Genomic DNA, 19,708 nt, shown 5'->3' on the forward strand with positions numbered 1-19,708 from the left:
CTCCAGATGTTTTCTGCCTACAACTCCCATCAGCCCCAGCCAGCATGGCCAATGGCTGGGGCTGATGGGAGTTGTAGGCAAAAAAACATCCGGAGAGCTACCGTTGGCCACCCCTGTTTTATTCCAATGCTTGAGCTAGGATATTATTTTTTAGATTGCAATTTAACATTTTGCAGGTAAGTTTTATTTCTATTCATAGGTTGCGTTATTGAATGTTGTGAGCTGCCCCTAGCAAGCCCCGTGATTCACGCGAGGGATGAGAGAGAAGTCTATTCAAAAGAAACGACAGTCTCCAGGGTGGACGCCTGTCTCTGCGGTCCAGATTTATCTACTGAACCAAACGGGGGCTTTGCTGAGTGCCTTCTTTTTACGCTCACTCACCTGCCGAGAGATGATCAGCTTGCCTAGCGGCATCGGAGCCCCGTTCTCATTGGCGATTCTCTTCAAAGTGGCGATGGCCTTTTCCTGGTTCCCCGACAGGACGTCATACCTTGCGCTTTCTGGCAGCCACTGAGGGCAGCAAAGAAGAAGGGTTGGGGTTTATGCGTCGCTTTTCACTACTCACTACTTAGAGAGGTTTGCAATCGCCTTCCCTTCCTCTCCCCGCAAAAGACACCCTGTGAGGGAGGTGGGGCTGAGAGAGCTCTCAGAGAGAACTGTGACAGGCCCAAGGTCACCCAGTTGGAGGAGTGGAGAATGAAATCCAGTTCTCCAGATTAGAGTCCACTGCTCTTAGCCGCTACACCACACTGGCTGTCCATGGAAGGAAGTCCATGGAAGGATGATAAACCAAGAACAACACAAACAAACAAAAAATACTATACAGAATATGCAGGGCTTTTTTTGTAGCAGGAACTCCTTTGCATATTAGGCCACACCCCCAATGCAGCCAATCCTCCTGGAGCTTCCAGCAGGCCCTGTAAGAAGAGCCCTGTAAGCTCTTGGAGGATTGGCTACATCAGAGGGGTGTGGCCTAATATGCAAAGGAGCTCCTGCTAGAATTCCACCACTGGGCCACACCCCCTGATGCAGCCAGTCCTCCTGGAGCTTCCAGCAGGCCCTGTAAGAACAGCCCTGTAAGCTCTTGGAGGATTGGCTACATCAGGGGTGCGTGGCCTAATAGGCAAAGGAGTTCCTGCTAGAATTCCACCCCTGGGCCACACCCCCTGATGTAGCCAGTCCTCCTGGAGCTTCCAGCAGGCCTTGTAAGAAGAGCCCTGTAAGCTCTTGGAGGACTGGCTACAGTGGGGTGTGTGGTCTAAGAAGCAACGGAGTTTCTGCTACAAAAACCCCCTGAGAATGTGACTGATGTGAACCAGTTGCTTTCCCAGCAAGAGAATACCTACAAAACACAGGATGGCAAAGAGCAGAAGAGGGAGAGCCGAGAGGATCAGCAACCAGCGCCAGCCCAGGGTGGGCATCACAAACACAGCCAGGAGGACTTCGAAGACCGTCCCAATGGCCCAGAAGACCTGCCAGTGAAGACAGAGAGAAGACAGATGGGTTGTTTTGAGCAAGCGAAATAAATTCATCCCTTCTCTGAACGCTTGAACCTTGTGCCTTTTGCACTCTGCGAGACAGAAGTGGCCCATCTATGGCTTCCCCACTGTACAGTATCCAGAACTGGGTTAGTTCTGTTTGAATAACTGGTATTCCCCAACTCAAATGGTTACATGATGAGGCCCAGTTGGGACCCAAATCTCACCTCCAAGGAAAACACAAGAAGGCTGGAACGGGACTATAATTCAAGTTCAGTTGAACATGTGCAGTAGGGTTGCCAATCCCCAGGTGGGAGCAGGAGATCCCCTGTTTTGGAGGCCTTCCCCCCGCTTCAGGGTCATCAGAAAGGGGAGGGAGGGAAATTGCCACTAGGTACTCCATTATACCCTATGGAGATCAATTCCCATAGGGTATAATGGAGACTTGACCTGTTGGTTTCTGGGGCTCTGGGTGGCCTGTGTTTTGAGGTAGAGGTACTGAAATTTCAGCATAGCATTTAGTGCCTCTCCTCAAAACACCCCCCAAGTTTCAAAAAGATTGGACCAGGAAGTCCCAATTCTATGAGCCCCCAAAGAAGGTGCCCCTGCCCTTCATTATGTCCTATGGAAGGAAGGCATTGAAAAGGAATGTAGACCCTTTAAATGTGATAGCCAGAACTCCTTTTGGAGTTCAGTCATGCTTGTCATGCCCTTGCTCTATCCCCAAAGTCCCCAGATAGTTATTGAGTAGGACTTGGCAACCCTAATGTGCAGGGAAGCGCATGTGATACTCCCTTTTCCTGTTCTTTGCACATGGGCTGGGCGGGCTCTTTGACTCACTGGGAGTTCCTGGAGGACCTCCTGCCTTGGAGGGCCACTGGTAGCCAAGGGCAAGCTGAAGCCAGTAAGCCCTACACAGCCAGGAGAGCCACAGGGGTGGCTTGGCTACGATCTGAGACCCAGGGACCATAGATGGGGGTCACCGCAGGGGCTGTTGGTTCAGCTCCTTCCAAGGTTGCTTTAACATCCCCATCTGTCTCTGTTTGCAAACACCCACCCATCGTGGGAGCAGATACAGGGAAGTGGCACGTGAGAATTCAGCCTTGTGCTGCCCCAGGAGAGGACTGGGTGGCAAAAACGGACTTGAATGTGACCCCTGTCTCCACCTTCTCTCCCCCCCATACAAGAGGGGAAGAAGGCAAGAAGAGTAGATCACCTGCCTCACACAGGCTGAAGGCCGCCATCTTTTGCCAAGTCTTGGATGCCAGGGCTCCAGCTCTCAGCAGTGACTCCTACCCAATTGGGGCAGGGCCATCTTCTGTAAGGTGAATTCCACCTTGGTGGGGGGTGGAGAGGCGGCTTCCCGAGCCATTAGCCCACCAAAACTTTCCCCTAATGGACAATCCACCCCGGTGCTGATTATGGGCATCCAACCCAAAGAAGCATCTGACCCAAACTCTGAACGTTGGAAGCGCAACGCTTTCTAATGTTGACCAAAGGCCCCCTACCTCGATCAGCAAAATGCACTTTGCTCTGGCTTTCATCGGAAGGAATTCTGCGTATAAGGTGACCCTGAAGAGAACAAGAACACAGAGGAACATATTGAAGGAGGTGGAGGAGGAAATCTAGATATTTAACCTGTGAAGCTATATCAGACTGAGGAAGGGAACTGCCACAGATGATGACTGCCACAGATGATGGCTACAAGCATAGACAGCTTCAAAAGGGGATTGGATAAGCATAAGGAGCAGAGGTCCATCAGTGGCTATTAGCCACAATGTATTAATGGATCCTTGGTGCTTGGGGGGCAACAGTGGGAAGGATTCTGGAGTTCTGTCCCTGCTGGTGGACCTCCTGATGGCACCTGAGGTTTTTTGGCCACTGTGTGACACAGAGTGTTGGACTGGATGGGCCATTGGCCTGAACCAACATGGCTTCTCTCATGTTCTTATGTGGCACAGAGAGTTGGACTGGATGGGCCATTGGCCTGATCCAACATGGCTTCTCTTATGTTCTTATGTGACTCCGAGTGTTGGACTGGAGGGGCCACTGGCCTGATCCAACATGGCTTCTCTTATGTTCTTACGTGACACAGAGTGTTGGACTGGATGGGCCATTGGCCTGATCCAACATGGCTTCTCTTATGTGGCACAGAGTGTTGGACTGGATGGGCCATTGGCCTGATCCAACATGGCTTCTCTCATGTTCTTATGTGACACAGAGTGTTGGACTGGATGGGCCATTGGCCTGATCCAACATGGCTTCTCTTATGTTCTTTTGTCTGGGGCAGTGATGCTCTGTATTCTTGGAGCTTGGAGGGGCAAGAGTGGGAGGGCTTCTGGTGTCCTGGCCTCACTGATGGACCTCCTGATGGCACCTGGGTTTTTTTGGCCACTGTGTGTGTGAACTCTTATGTTCTTAACTTTGACTCTTGAAAGCTTACGGTTTGAAATTATTGTTGGCTTTTCAGGTGCTCCTGGGTTCGAATCTAGAGGTCTGTTCACTGTATACTAAATAACGCATTTTACATCTGGATTTTTACTGTGTTAGAATAGCAAAAATCCAGATGTAAATGCATTACTTAGTGTAGTGTGAATGCACCCTAGGTGTTCTTCTAAAGACCAACACAGCTGCCCTCTGGAACTGTTTTTACAAGATTACATGTAAATAACTGAGGGGCGTTTTAAGGGAGCAGAGAGATCCTGCGTGACTCAATCAATCGAGATTAACATGATGCAGTCAGCAGAGATCAATAAGCCCATCTACGTTGAGAGATGATCTCCAATCCAGACTGGCTGGTCGCAGAAGGGCAGAATGCCTTGTCGGGTGTGCAGAGGTGAATCCATCACAGCTGTTAACAGCCCTGAAAGCTTGGGCTCCATTTCCTCGAGAACAGCTCTAGAAAAAATGCTAGCTGCCAATGGATAATGATTTTTTAAAAATCCAAACCCATTAGCCTCTGGTTCTGGGTCAGCTCAAATTACATCAGAATAGCCCCACTGTGGAGCCAGAACATCAATGTTTCATGAGCCTAATCAAGGGGAGGGGGGGGGAGCAGAATGTTTATGCTGACCAGAGCAGAAGTGGGGGGGGGGGGGGACGTGTGATGGGTGCAGCTGCTGTGTCTACAAAGCCCTTCTCTTTTCAGCTGCTAACGGCTTCTTTTAGAGCTGGTTTCCCTGCCTTGAGTTTGCAGCTCTTGACTTCTGCCGTGCTCTGATCCCTGCTGTCAAGGTCGACTGTTGGAAAAGTCACCTTCCGGAGTGGAAGTGTCTTGCAAGTCAACTGAGTTTCTTTAGAGGTTGAGGAAGTCCCCTGTGCAAGCACCAGTCGTTTCGGACTCTGGGGTGACCGTTGCTTTCACAACATTTTCACAGCAGACTTTTTATGGGGTGATTTGCCATTGCCTTCCCCAGTCATCTACCCTTTCCTCCCAGCAAACTGAGTACTCATTTTACCGACCTGGGAAGGATGGAAGGCTGAGTCAACTTCTTTGTCAGGTGGTTAAACTAACTCTGAAAAGCCTGAACTTCCAGGGGAAAATGGTATCTGGGCTACAGAATTCATCTCAGAGGAGATGATGGAAAAGACGACAAGGTTTTAACCCACCCGTGTTCTTGCAAGCACCAGGGAACTCAGCCAGGCGTTTGAATGGAGGATAGGACTGCCAATCTCCAATCCCCTGGTCTGGAGGCTCTCCTCCTGCTTCAGGGTCATCAGAAAGCACAGGGGTGGGTGGGAGGGAAATATCTGCTGAGCACTCCATTATTGCCTATGGAGACTGATTCCCATAGGGTATAATGGAGAATTGATACATAAGTATCTGGGGCTCTGAGGGGGGGCTGTTTTTTGAGGTAGAGACACCAAATGTTCAGCATAGCATCTGGTGCCTCTCCTCAAGCCCCCCCCCCAAGTTTCAAAAAGTTTGAACTAGGGGATCCAATTCTATGAACCCCAAAAGAAGGTGCCCCTATCCTTCATAATTTCAAACGGAGGGAAGGCATTTAAAAGGTGTAAGGTCCCTTTCAATATGATGGCCAGAACTCCTCTTGGAGTTCAGTTATGCTTGTCCCAATCTATGTTCCTGGCTCCACCCCCAAAGTCTCCTGGTTCCATCCCCAAGGTACCTGGATATTTCTTGAATTGGACTTGGCAACCCTCCACGTCTTTGCAAGCACCAGTGAACTCGGCCATGAGGCTGCACTGAAGACAGCATCAAAAGGCTGCATGACCCAGCACTACTAAGGAGGAGGGGAAAGGCTTCCATATCTGACACAGATGACAGTGATCTTGGGTGCTGGAAAAAGCTTGTTAAGGAACAAGGGGAAACGATGGCTAAAGGGAGCCTCCACATTCAAGGAAAGGCCTCAGCCTTTGTGCCCTGTTGTTCAACCCTTCAAAGCAGGGGTAGGGAACAGTGGCTCTCCAGATGTTTTTTGCCTACAACTCCCATCAGCCCCAGCCAGCTGGCTGGGGCTGATGGGAGTTGAAGGCAAAAATATCTGGAGAGCCACTGTTCCCTACCCCTGCTCCAAAGATACTGCCAGTCTGATCCAGCAGAGCTCTTCTTGCGGTCTGAGCAGCTTATGGGGAGCTGCTCAACTTTGCAGGAGAGGGAAGGGCGACTACTTACGACTGAGGCACTCCTCCAATGCCGAAACCCACCAAGCCCCTCAGCACCAAGATCCAGTTGTAAATTGGTGCAAATCCACTGAGGATCCCATAATACAAGGTCCATAGCACACTGATCTTTAGACCCTGCACAGAAGAAAGATAGGAGAGAAAGCCCTTAGAGGAAGAACAAGGCAGCACAAAGCACTGTCCCTTGAGGGCCCCCCCCTCCTCCCTCTTGATTCCATCTGAAATAAAATGATGTCTTCCCTTCCCTTGTGCTACTTTCAAACTTTCTCTCCCCCCCCCTCATGTCATGAGCCTGATGCTTCTGTGACTCAATAAAATAATAAATAAAACGCATTGAGAACTGCTGCCCTTTTCTTGGCAGGTGCACACCAATCGTGAGAGGAAAATGCCCTCAGTGGCACATGCAAATCTGGCCTCTAGCGAGATGACTCAGTGAGTGAGTGGCAAAAGTAGGGATTCAAGTCTCCCTGGTCCAAGGCCCCTCCCTTGGTCATGTGAGATCACTCACGCTCTCCATCCACAAAGCCAAAGGCATTCGACTATGGGGAGGGACAGTGGCTCAGTGGCAGAGCATCTGCTTGGTAAGCAGAAGGTCCCAGGTTCAATCCCCAGCATCTCCAACTAAAAAGGGTCCAGGCAAGTAGGCGTGAAAAACTTCAGCTTGAGACCCTGGAGAGCCGCTGCCAGTCTGAGTAGACAATATTGACTTTGATGGACCCAGGGTCTGATTCAGTAAAAGGCAGCTTCATACATTCATATATATGGGGAGGAACAGTGGCTCAGTGGTGGAGCATCTGCTTGGTAAGCAGAAGGTCCCAGGTTCAATCTCTGGCATCTCCAACTAAAAAGGGTCCAGGCAAGTAGGTGTGAAAAAAACTCAGATGGAGACGCTGGAGAGCCGCTGCCAGTCTGAGAAGACAATACTGGCTTTGATGGACCCAGTAGGGTCTGATTCAGCAGAAGGCAGCTTCATATGTTCATATGTCCATGACTAGTATTTCTCTTTTAGAACAGTGTATCAGAATAATGTTTTTTTGTGTGTGTGTGTTGACATGCTCAAATGAGGGATGTGGGCTGTTTGTCTCATTACATATACTAAACCACCTTCCACTATGCTTTAATGCACCCTGTTTTTCTAAGGGCTAACTTCTATCATTTCTCTTTTAGAACAGTGTATCAGAATATTTGGGGGTTCTGTCTTTTGTCTTTTTGTATTGACATACTCAAATGGGGGATATTGGCTGCTTGTCTTATTACATGTACCAACCCATCTGATGGCAAACTATATGGATGTTATAATCTCTTGAGAAACCAAGTCCTCTATTTAAACTAACAAAACCAGAATGTTACCTAGATTTATGGCACCCGCACCTACACAGCAGTCTGCCTTTTATCACTCTCCAATGTTTTTTTTAACCCTGTTTTGTCCTACACTAACAAACACAGATCCCTATCTGTGATTCTTTTAATCTGCTAAAAACATTCCCATGATTCCACGCTGCCCACTTATATTAAGTATGGCTGCTTGCCATTCCCACTTTGTCTGATGAAGTCTGCTTAAGAGCATACGCAAGCTTACATTCTGAATAAAACTTAGTTGGTCTTAAAGGTGCATTTGTCTACTGCTTTGTTCAAGAGACTTACTGTTTTCCTTCCATACTGGTCTGAGATATTTCCCCAGAGGGTGGAACTGGACATCATGCCCACAAAAACAACCTGTGATAAAGAAAAGGAGGATATTTTGTTACTCTCAGAAGCAAAGACAGAAAGGAATCCCTCCCCTTGCCCCCAACTTCAATGGACTCTCAAAACAGGGATTTAATACAAAACATCTGCATTTGAAGCCAAGTTTTTGCAAAGAAGTGCTTTTGTTGGACATGTTAATCTGACACAATTTGGGAGGTGGCCACTCAAGTTTACTATCAAACTTTGGGAGGGGCAACAAATCTAGGCTACAGGGGTGCCCTGATAAAACGGTCAAGAAAGAAACTCAACCTCAATCATTTTTGAGCTACTAACTTTCTAATGTGGCATTTTGTAGCCTGGGGGGTGCTGCTGAACCCGGGTCTCCTGTTGGAAAAGCAGGTGGTAGACACTTTCCCCCAACTTCAGCTGGTGATCCACCTGCTGTATTTTCTGCACTACAAGCTTTGGTAACACCTAGACTAGACTACTGCAAGGCACTCCACCTAGGACTGCCCTTGAAGAGTATCTAGAAGCTACTATTGGTACAGAATGCTGTAGTCAGAATGCTGACTAGAGTGGGCTATAGGGACCAGTTCTCTCCAGTTTTTTTCCACCTACGTTGTCTCCCACTTCATCTGGAGACCAATTCAAGGTGCCAGTGTTGACCTTTGAAGCCCTGGGTGGCTTGAGGCCAGCTAAACGCCATCTGCTTCAATATGAACACACTCAACCACTAAGGTCATCTTCAGGGGACCTCTTTTGGGTGCCTCCACCACCTGAGGCTAGATGACTGTCAATCCAAGAAAGGGCCTTCTCAGTTGTGGCACCAAAATATGTAATTCTCTTCCCAGGGAGATTAATCTGCCCCTTCTATCATTCTGCCAGGAGGTGGCGATTTTGGTGTTTCTTTTCTGACTGATCCTCCGTGTTGGTTTGTTTGGCTTAATTTATTTCGTATATATTTTTTGAAGTTGTTATAACGCTTTTGACTCTTTGCCGCCTTGGATAAGGTGGGGGGAAAAGATAGGGCAACAAAATTAAATAAATGGACAAAGGAAGTAACCCCATTGATAAGTAACACGACAATCGTGACTTGATGCTAATCAACAGAGAGATGGAGGGAGGGAGGAGGAGAGGGGGACGGAGAGAGAGAGCCATAGGGAGAGATGGAGGGAGAAGAAGAAGAAGATATTAGATTTATATCCCGCCCTATACTCTGAATCTTAGAGTCTCAGAGCGCTCACAATCTCCTCTACCTTCCCCCCCACCCCACAACAGACCCTCTGTGAAGTAGATGGGGCTGAGAGAGCTTTTTACAGCAGCTGCCATTTCAAGGACAACTCCTGTGTGAGTTATGGCTGACCCAAGGCCATTTCAGCAGGTGCAAGTGGAGGAGTGGGGAATCAAACCTGGTTCTCCCAGATAAGAGAGCTCTGGCTGACCCAAGTACATTCCAGCAGCTGCGGGTGGAGGAGTGGGGAATCAAACCCAGTTCTCCCAGATAAGAGAGCTCTGGCTGACCCAAGGCCATCCCAGCAGCTGCAAGTGGAGGAGTGGGGAATGAAACCCGGTTCTCCCAGATAAGAGAGCCATGGCTGATCCAAGGCTATTCCAGCAGCTGCAAGTGGAGGAGTGGGGAATGAAACCCGGTTCTCCCAGATAAGAGAGCTCTGGCTGACCCAAGGCCATTCCAGCAGCTGCGAGTGGAGGAGTGGGGAATCAAACCCGGTTCTCCCAGATAAGAGAGCTCTGGCTGACCCAAGGCCATTCCAGCAGCTGCAAGTGGAGGAGTGGGGAATCAAACCTGGTTCTCCCAGATAAGAGTCCGCACACTTAACCACTACACCAAACTGGAGGATGGGAGGGAAAGAGAGATGGCAAGAGAGAGAGCGAAAGAGAGTCCCAGTGACCAAACCAGTGAATTTGCTGGCACGAATGGGCTTTTTCCTCTGTTAACAATCTACAGCAAGAAGTCAAAACACCTTACAGAACCCAGGTGCTGTCTGCTATTTTCCTACCGAAGTGAGCAATGCAACCTGCCAGGTGGGTAATCGCCACTCACAATGAAGCTGAGGCGCTAGGATGCTCAGAATCATCATTTCCATGGCGTCGGCCATCTAGAAAAGCCAGAAGAAGGAAACTGTTACTGTGCGCATCAGCTGGAGAATGGATGGGGAGGAGTTCAGTTGGAGACTGAGGCCTCCCGTGATTTACTAGGGGAGACAAGGAAGCAGGTTGGTGGGGGGGGGGGAGCTGGAAGCAGCCCACTTCCTGCAGTCCATGCCCCAGCCTTGACTTTTGGTCTGTTCTACTTGCCCATGCCAAACCCGTCAGGATGGACAGCTTCCACTGGAACTTGCCAAATCCAATCGCTTCCACCGCATCTTCCACCATAAAAGTATCTGGAGAAGAATCAAACGCACCAGTTAAGGGCATCGAGCTATCTGCTGTGGCAGCTGCAGGTGTTCTGCATCTGAAACAAGGGTTTACATACTCACTGACATGAGGTTGGACTCCAGGCTCCCCCAGAAGTCCACCACAGGTAGACAGGTCGGAGCATCACCTGAACAGTAAACTTTGGATGCCCAACCAAAGCAGATCAGTAGAAGGTTGGAAGTCCCAAAGTTCAAAAATCCTCAACTATGCTGTGAAGTTTAACATCAGCTCACAGGATGATAAAAATCTGCAACATTCATATACCATTTTATTTTCCCCCCCTGTCATAAATATCTTTTTATTATCATACAGGAATGCAAAAGTTAGAGAGACCAACATTTACAATATAAGAGTAAAAAGTAGAATAACACAAAATACATAATAATATCCAGGACTTCTTTTGAGCAGGAATGCCCAGGAACGCAGTTTCGGCTGGCTTGGCACCAGGGGGTGTGGCCTAATATCCAAATGAGTTCCTGCTGGGCTTTTTCTTTTAAAAAAAGCCTGTGCAAAAATGGTGATGTCAAGGGATGTGGCCTAATATTCAAATGAATTCCTGCTGGGCTTTTCCTATTTAAAAAGCCCTGATAATATCTATCGTCACATACCAGTGAGGATAATTGTCATCTTTAAACAATGTCAGAACTTGTTTAAACATTAAAAAAATACAATAAGTCATGATAATAGGATTTACTCAAAATAATCTCATTCTCTACAATATATTGAACAACAGGAAACCAAATGGACTGGAAGGATTTTTGATAACTCTTCATAGGTGGCATAATGAAATTACTTGTGATTCTGGCGTTAATGAAATGGTCCCAAAGTTTATTATGCCCCATGTGTAGAGTAGGGGCTGTTTTATCCCTCCATTTAGTTGCTATAACAGTTCTAGCAATGGCAAGCGGATTCATGTCGCAATTAGGACCTTTTGTGTAGCCTTACAGGGCGAGGACGGCAAATGGAATAAAGGGAGTGTCTCTGGTTCACATATCTGCTCCCTAGGACAGCCCCGCACAATCGGACAACACTACTGTGGCAGGATTTCTTTTGGGTTGGGTCTCTTATGAAATTGGCAACAAGCTATTCACACTATTCGGCATTCATATTGCTCTCAGTCAACAGCTTAGGTTGAGAATCTAGGTCAGTAGAGCAGGAAAAAAACCAGGTGGAAATTGAAAGTTGTCTGAGGACAGGAAAGGCCTTATATGGTTTGAGCAGGAACTGATAAGAGTAACAGATAACTGGCCGTCTGGATTTGCATCTGCAGTAACTGGAATGCAAAATATCAGATAAGATAAGAGATAATTGATAAGGTGCTGAGGGGATAAGGCTTTCTAAACTCTCAAATTTGAGCAGAAGTGGCTGATTGCATGAGAGGCAGGGGAGCGCTCTGCCAGTCAAGCCCAGAAATTAACAACCCTTGTTGATTTCTGGTTGAGGCCTCAAACACAGAACATAGCCTATATTCTCAAGCAGAGAGTGTGGCTCTAAGAGAAATGGGACTTAGGTTTTCATAGATTTAATTCTCTTTAAAGGTATTAGATTATAAGGTAGGGTAAGCTTAACTATGAGAGTTTGGGTAAAGTTCATCTGAATTCTAAAATGCATAACCTTCTGTTGTATTGTACCACTGTTGCCTTCTGTTTTACCTTCTGAGTTATGTATCTTTAAGCCTTCTGTTCACAGTAAAAGCTTAAGTGGAATAAAGTATATCTGCGTAAGTTCCTGGTTGTTTGGGTTACTGAAGGTACAGTAAGGTGTACATAAAGTAATCTGGCATCAACTACCACCCCCACATTGCAGATAGGAGAACTGAGGCTGGAGAACAATGTTTCAGAGCCCGCTAGGGGATCTCTGTGCAAGCAAGATTTCAGCCAGAGATCTCTCCCCGCGGTTCATTTTCTAAGCCACCGTGAACATATGAAGCTGCCTTATACTGAATCAGACCCCCCTGGGTCCATCAAAGTCAGTCTTGTCTACTCAGACTGGCAGTGGCTCTCCAGGGTCTCAAGCTGAGGTTTTTCGCACCTACTTGTCTGGACCCTCTTTATTTGGAGATGCCAGGGATTGAACGTGGGACCTTCTGCTTACCAAGCAGATGCTCTACCACTGAGCCACACAGCCCTTTCCCATGAAGCTGCCTTGTACTGAATTAGACCCTTGGTCCATCAAAGTCAGTGTTGTCTACTCAGACTGGCAGCAGCTCTCCAGGGTCTCCAGCTGAGGTTTTTCACACCTACTTGCCTGGACCCTCTTTAGTTGGAGATGCCAGGGATTGAACCTGGGACCTTCTGCTTCCCAAGCAGATGCTCTACCACTGAGCTACCGTCCCTCCCCTAACCATGACGATTAGGAACAAATATCTTCCTCTGAACAAAGTCTTCCTGCACTTCTTGTGATTCAAAACCTTCACCTTTGTTTGTTTTTTAAAGCACCTGAATATTTTGCTCCTTTCTGAGCTTGGATGCATGCACCCTCCACTCACCATCCGTTGGGTTGGCAAACTCCTTCGGCACCGTCCCTCCATCTTCTAGCTCCACAGGTTCTAATGCTGTCTGGACACCCTCAATCTGGACTTCGTGTTCACCCGATACAGCATCCTCCTCAGACCGGGAACTTTCCCCAGTGCGACGAAACTTGACCACCCTAATGATGGAGAAATGAGAGTGGATGTCACGGGTGCTCAAAAGATGCAGGGGCCCAATTCCAGGTGTGTGTGTGGGGGGAGATGGGCATTTTCATGGAGGGTCTGCTAAAAGAGATAATGTTGAACTCTAAAAAGCTCTACTAGACTGGACCCTCCGAGAGACCCCTTCTTCTGTCCTGACCCTGGAAGCAACCTCTAACCTGTCAGGCAAATTTCCCCTTATATTTTTCTGGTCTGCAGAAGAGTTGTATGTGATTCAAACACTCAGTGATGACGATGCGTTCAGGTGGGCGGCTGCGTTGGTTTGAAGCAGCAGAACAAAGTTTAAATCCAGCGGCATTTTTATGGTCAAAAAAATTATATTATCGCTATAAGCTTTTGTTATTTATTTATTTGATTTATATCCCGCTCTCCCCATCGGAGCAGGCTCAGGGTGGCTTACATGTTCATGTATATACGTGAAATAGAGAAGTACATTAAAAGACATAAAAACATAAAAATCAAAACATTTCAGGTGCTTTATTAATCCTTGGGTGGCAATCTGTTTGAGAAGATGGGTACTGCCCAATCTGTTTTTATATCATGTTTTACTGTTCTGCTGTTCCAGCTGGATGTTATACATAGAAACAGATCTTAGGTTCATGCTAGAGGTGCGCCAGATGTTCAAAGTCTGCTGTAGCCTGCGATCTTAATTAATAAATGGATGGTGGAAGAGCACTGTCTTACAGGCCCTGCGGAACAGTACAAGCTCTCTTCACGAGCACAGGGAGGTGCTCTCCCTGGGAACATGTGGGGACACACACATGTACACATGTACACACACACTTCTTCAGATACAAGGGGAAGTCAGCATGCACACAAAAGCATGTGTATTAAACTTCTTTGGTCTTAAAGGTGCCCCTGGCCTCAAACTCAGTGATGAAACTCCTTATGATTTTTTTCATAAAAAAAGAGCCAGTTTGGTGTAGTGGTTAAGTGTGCGGACTCTTATCTGGGAGAACCGGGTTTGATTCCCCACTCCTCCACTTGCAGCTGCTGGAATGGCCGTGGGTCAGCCATCGCTCTCACAGAGATCTCCTTGAAAGGGCAGCTTCTTGGAGAGTCCTTTCAGCCCCACCCACCTCACAGGGTATATGTTGTGTTAGAGGAAGATAAAGGAGATTGTATAACCAGTTCGGTGTAGTGGTTAAGTGCATGGGCTCTTATCTGGGAGAACCGGGTTTGATTCCCACTTGCCCCTGCTAGCATGGCCTTGGGTAAGCCATAGCTCTGGCAGTGGTTGTCCTTGAAAGGGCAGCTGCTGTTTGAGCCCTCTCAGCCCCACCCACCTCACAGGGTGTCTGTTGTGGGGGAGGAAGATAAAGGAGATTGTGAGCCGCTCTGAGACTCTTCGGAGTGGAGGGCGGGATATAAATCCAACATCATCTTCTTCTTTTCTTTTTCTTCTCCTGTCAAGTTGCAACTGATGTATGGTGATCCCATAGGGTTTTAAAGGCAAGACTTTCAGGGGTGGTTGGCCATGGCCTGTCTCTGTGTATCAGCCCTGGACTTCCTTGGTGGTCTCTCATCCAAGTACTAACCAGGCCTGCCCCTGCTTAGCTTCCAGAATCTGATGTGATCAGGCCATCCTGGCCCATCCAGGTCAAGTATGATAATCTGTTCTTGTTTACAGCTCCTTTAATTTGCAAAGTGCTTTAAATACTTTTATTTAGTTTCCGTCAAGATTACCCTCTGCTTCCTTGGAGGTTTTTCAACAGAGGCTAGATCATGACCATCTGACAGCAATGAAGATCCTGTGAATTTAGGGGGTGTTTGTGAGTTTCCTGCATTGTGCAGGGGGTTAGACTAGATGACCCTGGGAGGTCCCTTCCAACTCTATGACTCTATGGTTCTACCTTTGCAGGCTCAGTGCCTGTTTACAGTGTTTCAGGACGTACTGAGGTAAGTCATCTATGGCTGTGGAATGGCACAAGCAGGAGAGTATTCTTCCTCCCTGTGTGACCCAGACTGGACTAGATGCGCCATTGGCCTGATCCAGCATGGCCTCTTTTCTGTTCTTATGTTCATAGGATCTGGGACTAGATGGATTGCTAGGCTGATCCAGCAGGGCTCTGCTGATGTTCTTATGCAGGCCTTGGTCTCTCTGCCCTGTTGTTGGCCCTCTGCAGGAACTGGTTGGCCACTGTGTGAGATGGGATGCTGGACTAGATGGACCCTCCCTGGTCTGATCCAGCAGGGCTCTTCTGATGTTCTTCTCAGGAGAAGGCCTTGGCCTCCCTAAAATCATAGAGTTGGAAGGGACCTCTAGGGTCATCTAGTCCACCCCCCTGCACAATGCAGGAAACTCACAAACACCTCCTCCTAAATTCACAGGATCTTCATTGCTGTCAGATGGCCATCTAGCCTCTGCTTAAAAATCTCCAAGGAAGGAGAAACCACCACCTCCTGAGGAAGCCTGTTCCACTGAGGAACCGCTCTAACTGTCAGGAAGTTCTTCCTAATGTTGAGCCAGAAACTCTTTTGATTTAATTTCAACCCATTGGTTCTGGTCCTACCTTCCAGGGCCACAGAAAACAATTCCACACCATTCTCTATATGACAGCCCTTCAAGGACTTGAAGACGATGATCATACCCCCTCTCAGCTGCCTCCTCTCCAGGTTAAACATCCCCAGCTCCTTCAACCTTTCCTCATAGGACTTGGTCTTCAGACCCCTCACCATCTTCATTGCCCTCCTCTGGACCCATTCCAGCTTGTCTAGATCCTTCTTAAATTGTGGTGCCCAAAACTGAACACAAGACTCCAGGTGAGGTCTTACCAGAGCATAGTAAAGCGATACCATCACATCACGTGATCTGGACACTATACTTCTGTTGATACAGCCCAAAATTGCATTTGCCTTTTTAACCACCATCATTGACTCATGTTCAGCGTATGATCCACTAAGACCCCTAGATCCTTTTTGCACAGACTACTACTAAGACAAGTCTCCCCTATCCTATAACCATGCATTGGATTTTTCCTACCTAAATGCAGAACTTTACATTTATCCCTGTTAAAATTCATTTAATTGGTTTTAGCCCAGTTTTCCAGCCTGTCAAGGTCATCCTGTATCCTGTTTCTGTCTTCTTCTGTTTTTGCAACCCCTCCCAATTTAGTATCATCTGCAAATTTAATAAGCATTCCCTCTATTCCTTCATCTAAATCATTGATAAAGATGTTGAACAAAACAGGTCCCAGGACAGATCCCTGAGGCACTCCACTTGTCACTCCTCTCCAAGAGGATGAGGAACCATTCACAAGCACTCTTTGGGTGCAATCTGTCAACCAGTTACAGATCCACCTAACAGTAACAGGTTCCAAACCACATTTTACCAACTTATCAACAAGAATAGTATGTGGAACTTTATCAAAAGCCTTACTGAAATAAAGATAAACGATGTCTACAGCATTCCCCTGATCCAGCAAGGTAGTCACTTTCTCAAAAAAAGAGTTCAGGTTAGTCTGACATGACTTGTTGTTGAGGAAACCATGCTGGCTCTTAGTAATCACATCCATTCTTTCTAAATGTTCCAGGACCGACTGTTTGATGATTTGTTCTAAAACTTTTCCAGGTATAGACATCAAGCTGACGGGTCGTTAGTTACCCGGATCATCTTTTTTTCCCCCTTCTTGAAGATGGGGACAACATTCGCTCACCTCCAATCTTCCGGCACTTTTCCTGTTCTCCAAGAATTCTCAAAAATAATAGCCAGAGGCTCAGAAATTACATCCGCAAGCTCTTTTAGAACCCCTGCCCTGTTGTTGGCCCTCCAGAGGAACTGGCTGACCCCTGTGTGAGACAGGAGGCTGGACTATCTGAACCCTCCCTGGTCTGACCCAGCAGGGCCCTTCTTGTGTTCTTATGAAGGCCTTGGCAGATTGTGAGCATCAAGGCAAGTGGGGGAGAAGAGTCTTTTTTTAGTGGCTAATTCTCTCTGTGTTCACCGTAGCCCTGTTGGCAAATTCCATTAAAGCTAAAAGACATAACAAACACACAAAGCTGCCTTATATAAGGAGAGCCAGTTTGGTGTAGTGGTTAAGTGTGCGGACTCTTATCTGGGAGAACCGGGTTTGATTCCCCACTCCTCCACTTGCACCTGCTGGAATGGCCTTGGGTCAGCCATAGCTCTGGCAGAAGTTGTCCTTGAAAGGGCAGCTGCTGTGAGAGCTCTCTCCAGCCCCGCCCACCTCACAGGGTGTTTGTTGTGGGGGAGGAAGGTAAAGGAGATTGTGAGCCGCTCTGAGACTCTTCGGAGTGGAGGGCGGGATATAAATCCAATATCTTCTTCTTCTTCTTATATACTGAATCAGTCTATCAGAGTCCATATTGTTTACTCAGACTGGCAGCAGCTCTCCAGGGTCTCATGTGGAGACCTTTCACATCACCCACTGCCTGAACTGAAGATGCTGGGGATTGAACCTGGGACCTTCTGCATGCCAAGCAGATGCTCTGCCACTGAGCCACAGCCTTTCCCTCAGAGAATGCATTGGCAGGTCAAAAGAGAGTGTGGGCTGCAGCTTTCATTACCCTTCTGAACTAACTGACAAACAAATATGATATTTTGGAATTCAATAAATGCCACATTGTCTGGAGAATTGCTACTATACCTAAAGAGAGAAGAGGCCCACCTAACAACTCCAGAGATCTCGCTTAGCTGAGAGAGGAGCATTGTGTGTATTTCATATACAATCACCAGGAATGCCTTTCCATATTTTATGTACAAAAACTCTGCTAGGTCTGTGTCCAGTTATGCAAGTGAATTCACTGCTCCTTGTCAGACCATCTTCTGTTTTTAGCAACGTTACATCGACTGCCTTACAGAACAGGTATACTTTCAGGACCCAGAGTTCAGAAATATTGTCAGTTAACTTCATGGATCAGAGTTTCATACCCAGCCAAAAATCAGATACTGTCGATGCTATTCTGGGCACAGTTACTCCAGGCTCAGCTGTGCAGAACTGCTCTGTTCATGTTCATCAGTGTTTGCACAGGGCATAAGGATGCCAGTTTTGTGCAACAAAACTTGTGCTTCTAAATAAAAATGCAAAGGAGAGCAAGGCCAGCGTTGAGTGGCAGCCCACGTGCATTGCATGGCTTCAGGACTCCAGTTCTGCCAACCCCTGGCATCTCAGCCACCCCATACTCTTTTGGCATTCCCTATTTTCAGGAAATGGCTAGGAGAGTCTTCTGTCTGAGACCTAAGAGAGTTACTGACAGTCAGAGTGGATAACAGCAGGTTTCATGGACCAGCAGTGTAATTCATTAAAGGAAGAGAAAGCTTCAGAGAGTTGAAGATTTGGGGTGGGGGTGGGGTGGGGAAGCAATAGAATCTCCCAGGCCTTAATCCATTAGGGCAGAGGGTATCTCTGCAAAAAGACATTTGAAAGTAATTATTTTGGCTGTCAAGACAGTCCAGAAGGATCTAGAGCAGAGGTCTCAAACTCATTTGTTATGAGGGCCGGATCTGACATAGATGAGACCTTGTCAGGCCGGGTCATAAAATGTAATGCTAGGAAGCAGAGATACAAACTTTATAAAGGACACAGATGTGCCTTTATAAAAGATATGCCTTTAAAAAAGATGTGACTTCTTTTTTAAAAAGGTGCTTTCTTTATATCTCTCCTGTGGGATCCAGGGAACTGAGCAAAGAAAGCTCTGGCTCTTTGCTTCCTTCCCCAGGGAACAAGGAGAGGGAGGAGCCTCAGCCAATGGAAGGAAGAGATGCTGGGCTCAGTAGCTCTGCTGTGCGATTGAGAGAGCCTGGCAAAGCAAGCTAGCCCTCTGCAAACTCAAGACTGCAAACCGCCTGCTTTTCTCACCAGATCGACTCAGGAGTAATTCTGTTTGATGCCAAAGAAATGTATGAATGTGCCATGGTGATCCTTGCCTCGCAAGCCATCTTATTCCTGGCACGTCTTGGGGGAGGCGGGGGTGGGACGCATTGCCATGCACTGCAAGCCTCTCAGCTCTGAAACGGAGACGATGATGCATTCGGGGAAGGGGAAGGGGCCCTTGACAGGACAGCCAAGTTGGGGATCTTCCTCAGGTGACAAAAAAAAACCCCTCAGCACACCGCAAAGCAAACTGCAAAACAAAGGTTATTTTCCTGCACAGTCTGTGCCAGCCGGGCGGAAGGGGACTCTGCAAGTTGTGCCGCGGCTATGTGGATGCTGGAGGGCAGGTCCTCCAAAACCCCCAGCGGGACTCTTCCCCCACACGTGAACCTCTCTCAGCAACGCTGCCTTTTGCAGGGGGAAGCCAAGAGATCCCCGCAGGCCCCGGGATGTTAGAGGGAAAAGGAGCCTGGCGTGCAGGGGAGGGGCTGAGAGATTCAGCTCAGCCGCGGCTGCATTGGGAGACATGGACGGTCTTCCCCCTTCAACCTTCCTTCTTCCAAACAGACGGAGAGAAAGAGACAGGCAGACCCGCCCCCCCTTGCCTGGATTTCAAACACACAAAGCAGAAATCCCCAGCAGGCCTGGAAGCCCTGGGCCGGGCCGGGCCGGGCTCAGAAGCGCGGGTCTGGAGCAGGCCAGCGAGGGCAATGGCTCCTTTCAAGGCAGGCTGGGGGGGGGGCGCTGTGCGTGGAGAAGGGGGCGCCTGGGGGCACCCCCCGACGGGGCAGCGCCCTAGGCCGCCGCCTCCCCCTTGCCGGCCCTGGGGCCCCCCCGAGACGCGCTGCCATCCGCCAAGAGCGCCTGGCATTGCAACCCCCCCGCGCGGGCCCTGCGGCGACTCACGGCAGCTGGCGGAGCTGGAAGAAGTCCTCCTCCAT

The 19,708-nt window shown here is 48.1% G+C and overlaps 1 protein-coding gene across 1 annotated transcript in view; it reads right to left on the reverse strand.

The window, feature by feature from the left end:
- The window catches only part of LOC132579041 (synaptic vesicle 2-related protein), a 34,022-nt gene extending 14,314 nt beyond the window's left edge, over positions 1-19,708 (reverse strand). Inside the window, exons 1-9 of the mRNA XM_060249178.1 lie at positions 19,674-19,708; positions 12,730-12,890; positions 10,122-10,207; positions 9,824-9,922; positions 7,764-7,835; positions 6,112-6,236; positions 2,987-3,050; positions 1,347-1,472; positions 382-510 (exon numbers count right to left, since the gene is read on the reverse strand). Coding sequence (XP_060105161.1) covers positions 382-510; positions 1,347-1,472; positions 2,987-3,050; positions 6,112-6,236; positions 7,764-7,835; positions 9,824-9,922; positions 10,122-10,207; positions 12,730-12,890; positions 19,674-19,708 — 897 coding nt within the window. The remainder of the gene's footprint in view (positions 1-381; positions 511-1,346; positions 1,473-2,986; positions 3,051-6,111; positions 6,237-7,763; positions 7,836-9,823; positions 9,923-10,121; positions 10,208-12,729; positions 12,891-19,673) is intronic.

Source organism: Heteronotia binoei, chromosome 11, assembly GCF_032191835.1.
Source record: "Heteronotia binoei isolate CCM8104 ecotype False Entrance Well chromosome 11, APGP_CSIRO_Hbin_v1, whole genome shotgun sequence".
Classification (NCBI taxonomy): Eukaryota; Metazoa; Chordata; class Lepidosauria; order Squamata; family Gekkonidae; genus Heteronotia; species Heteronotia binoei.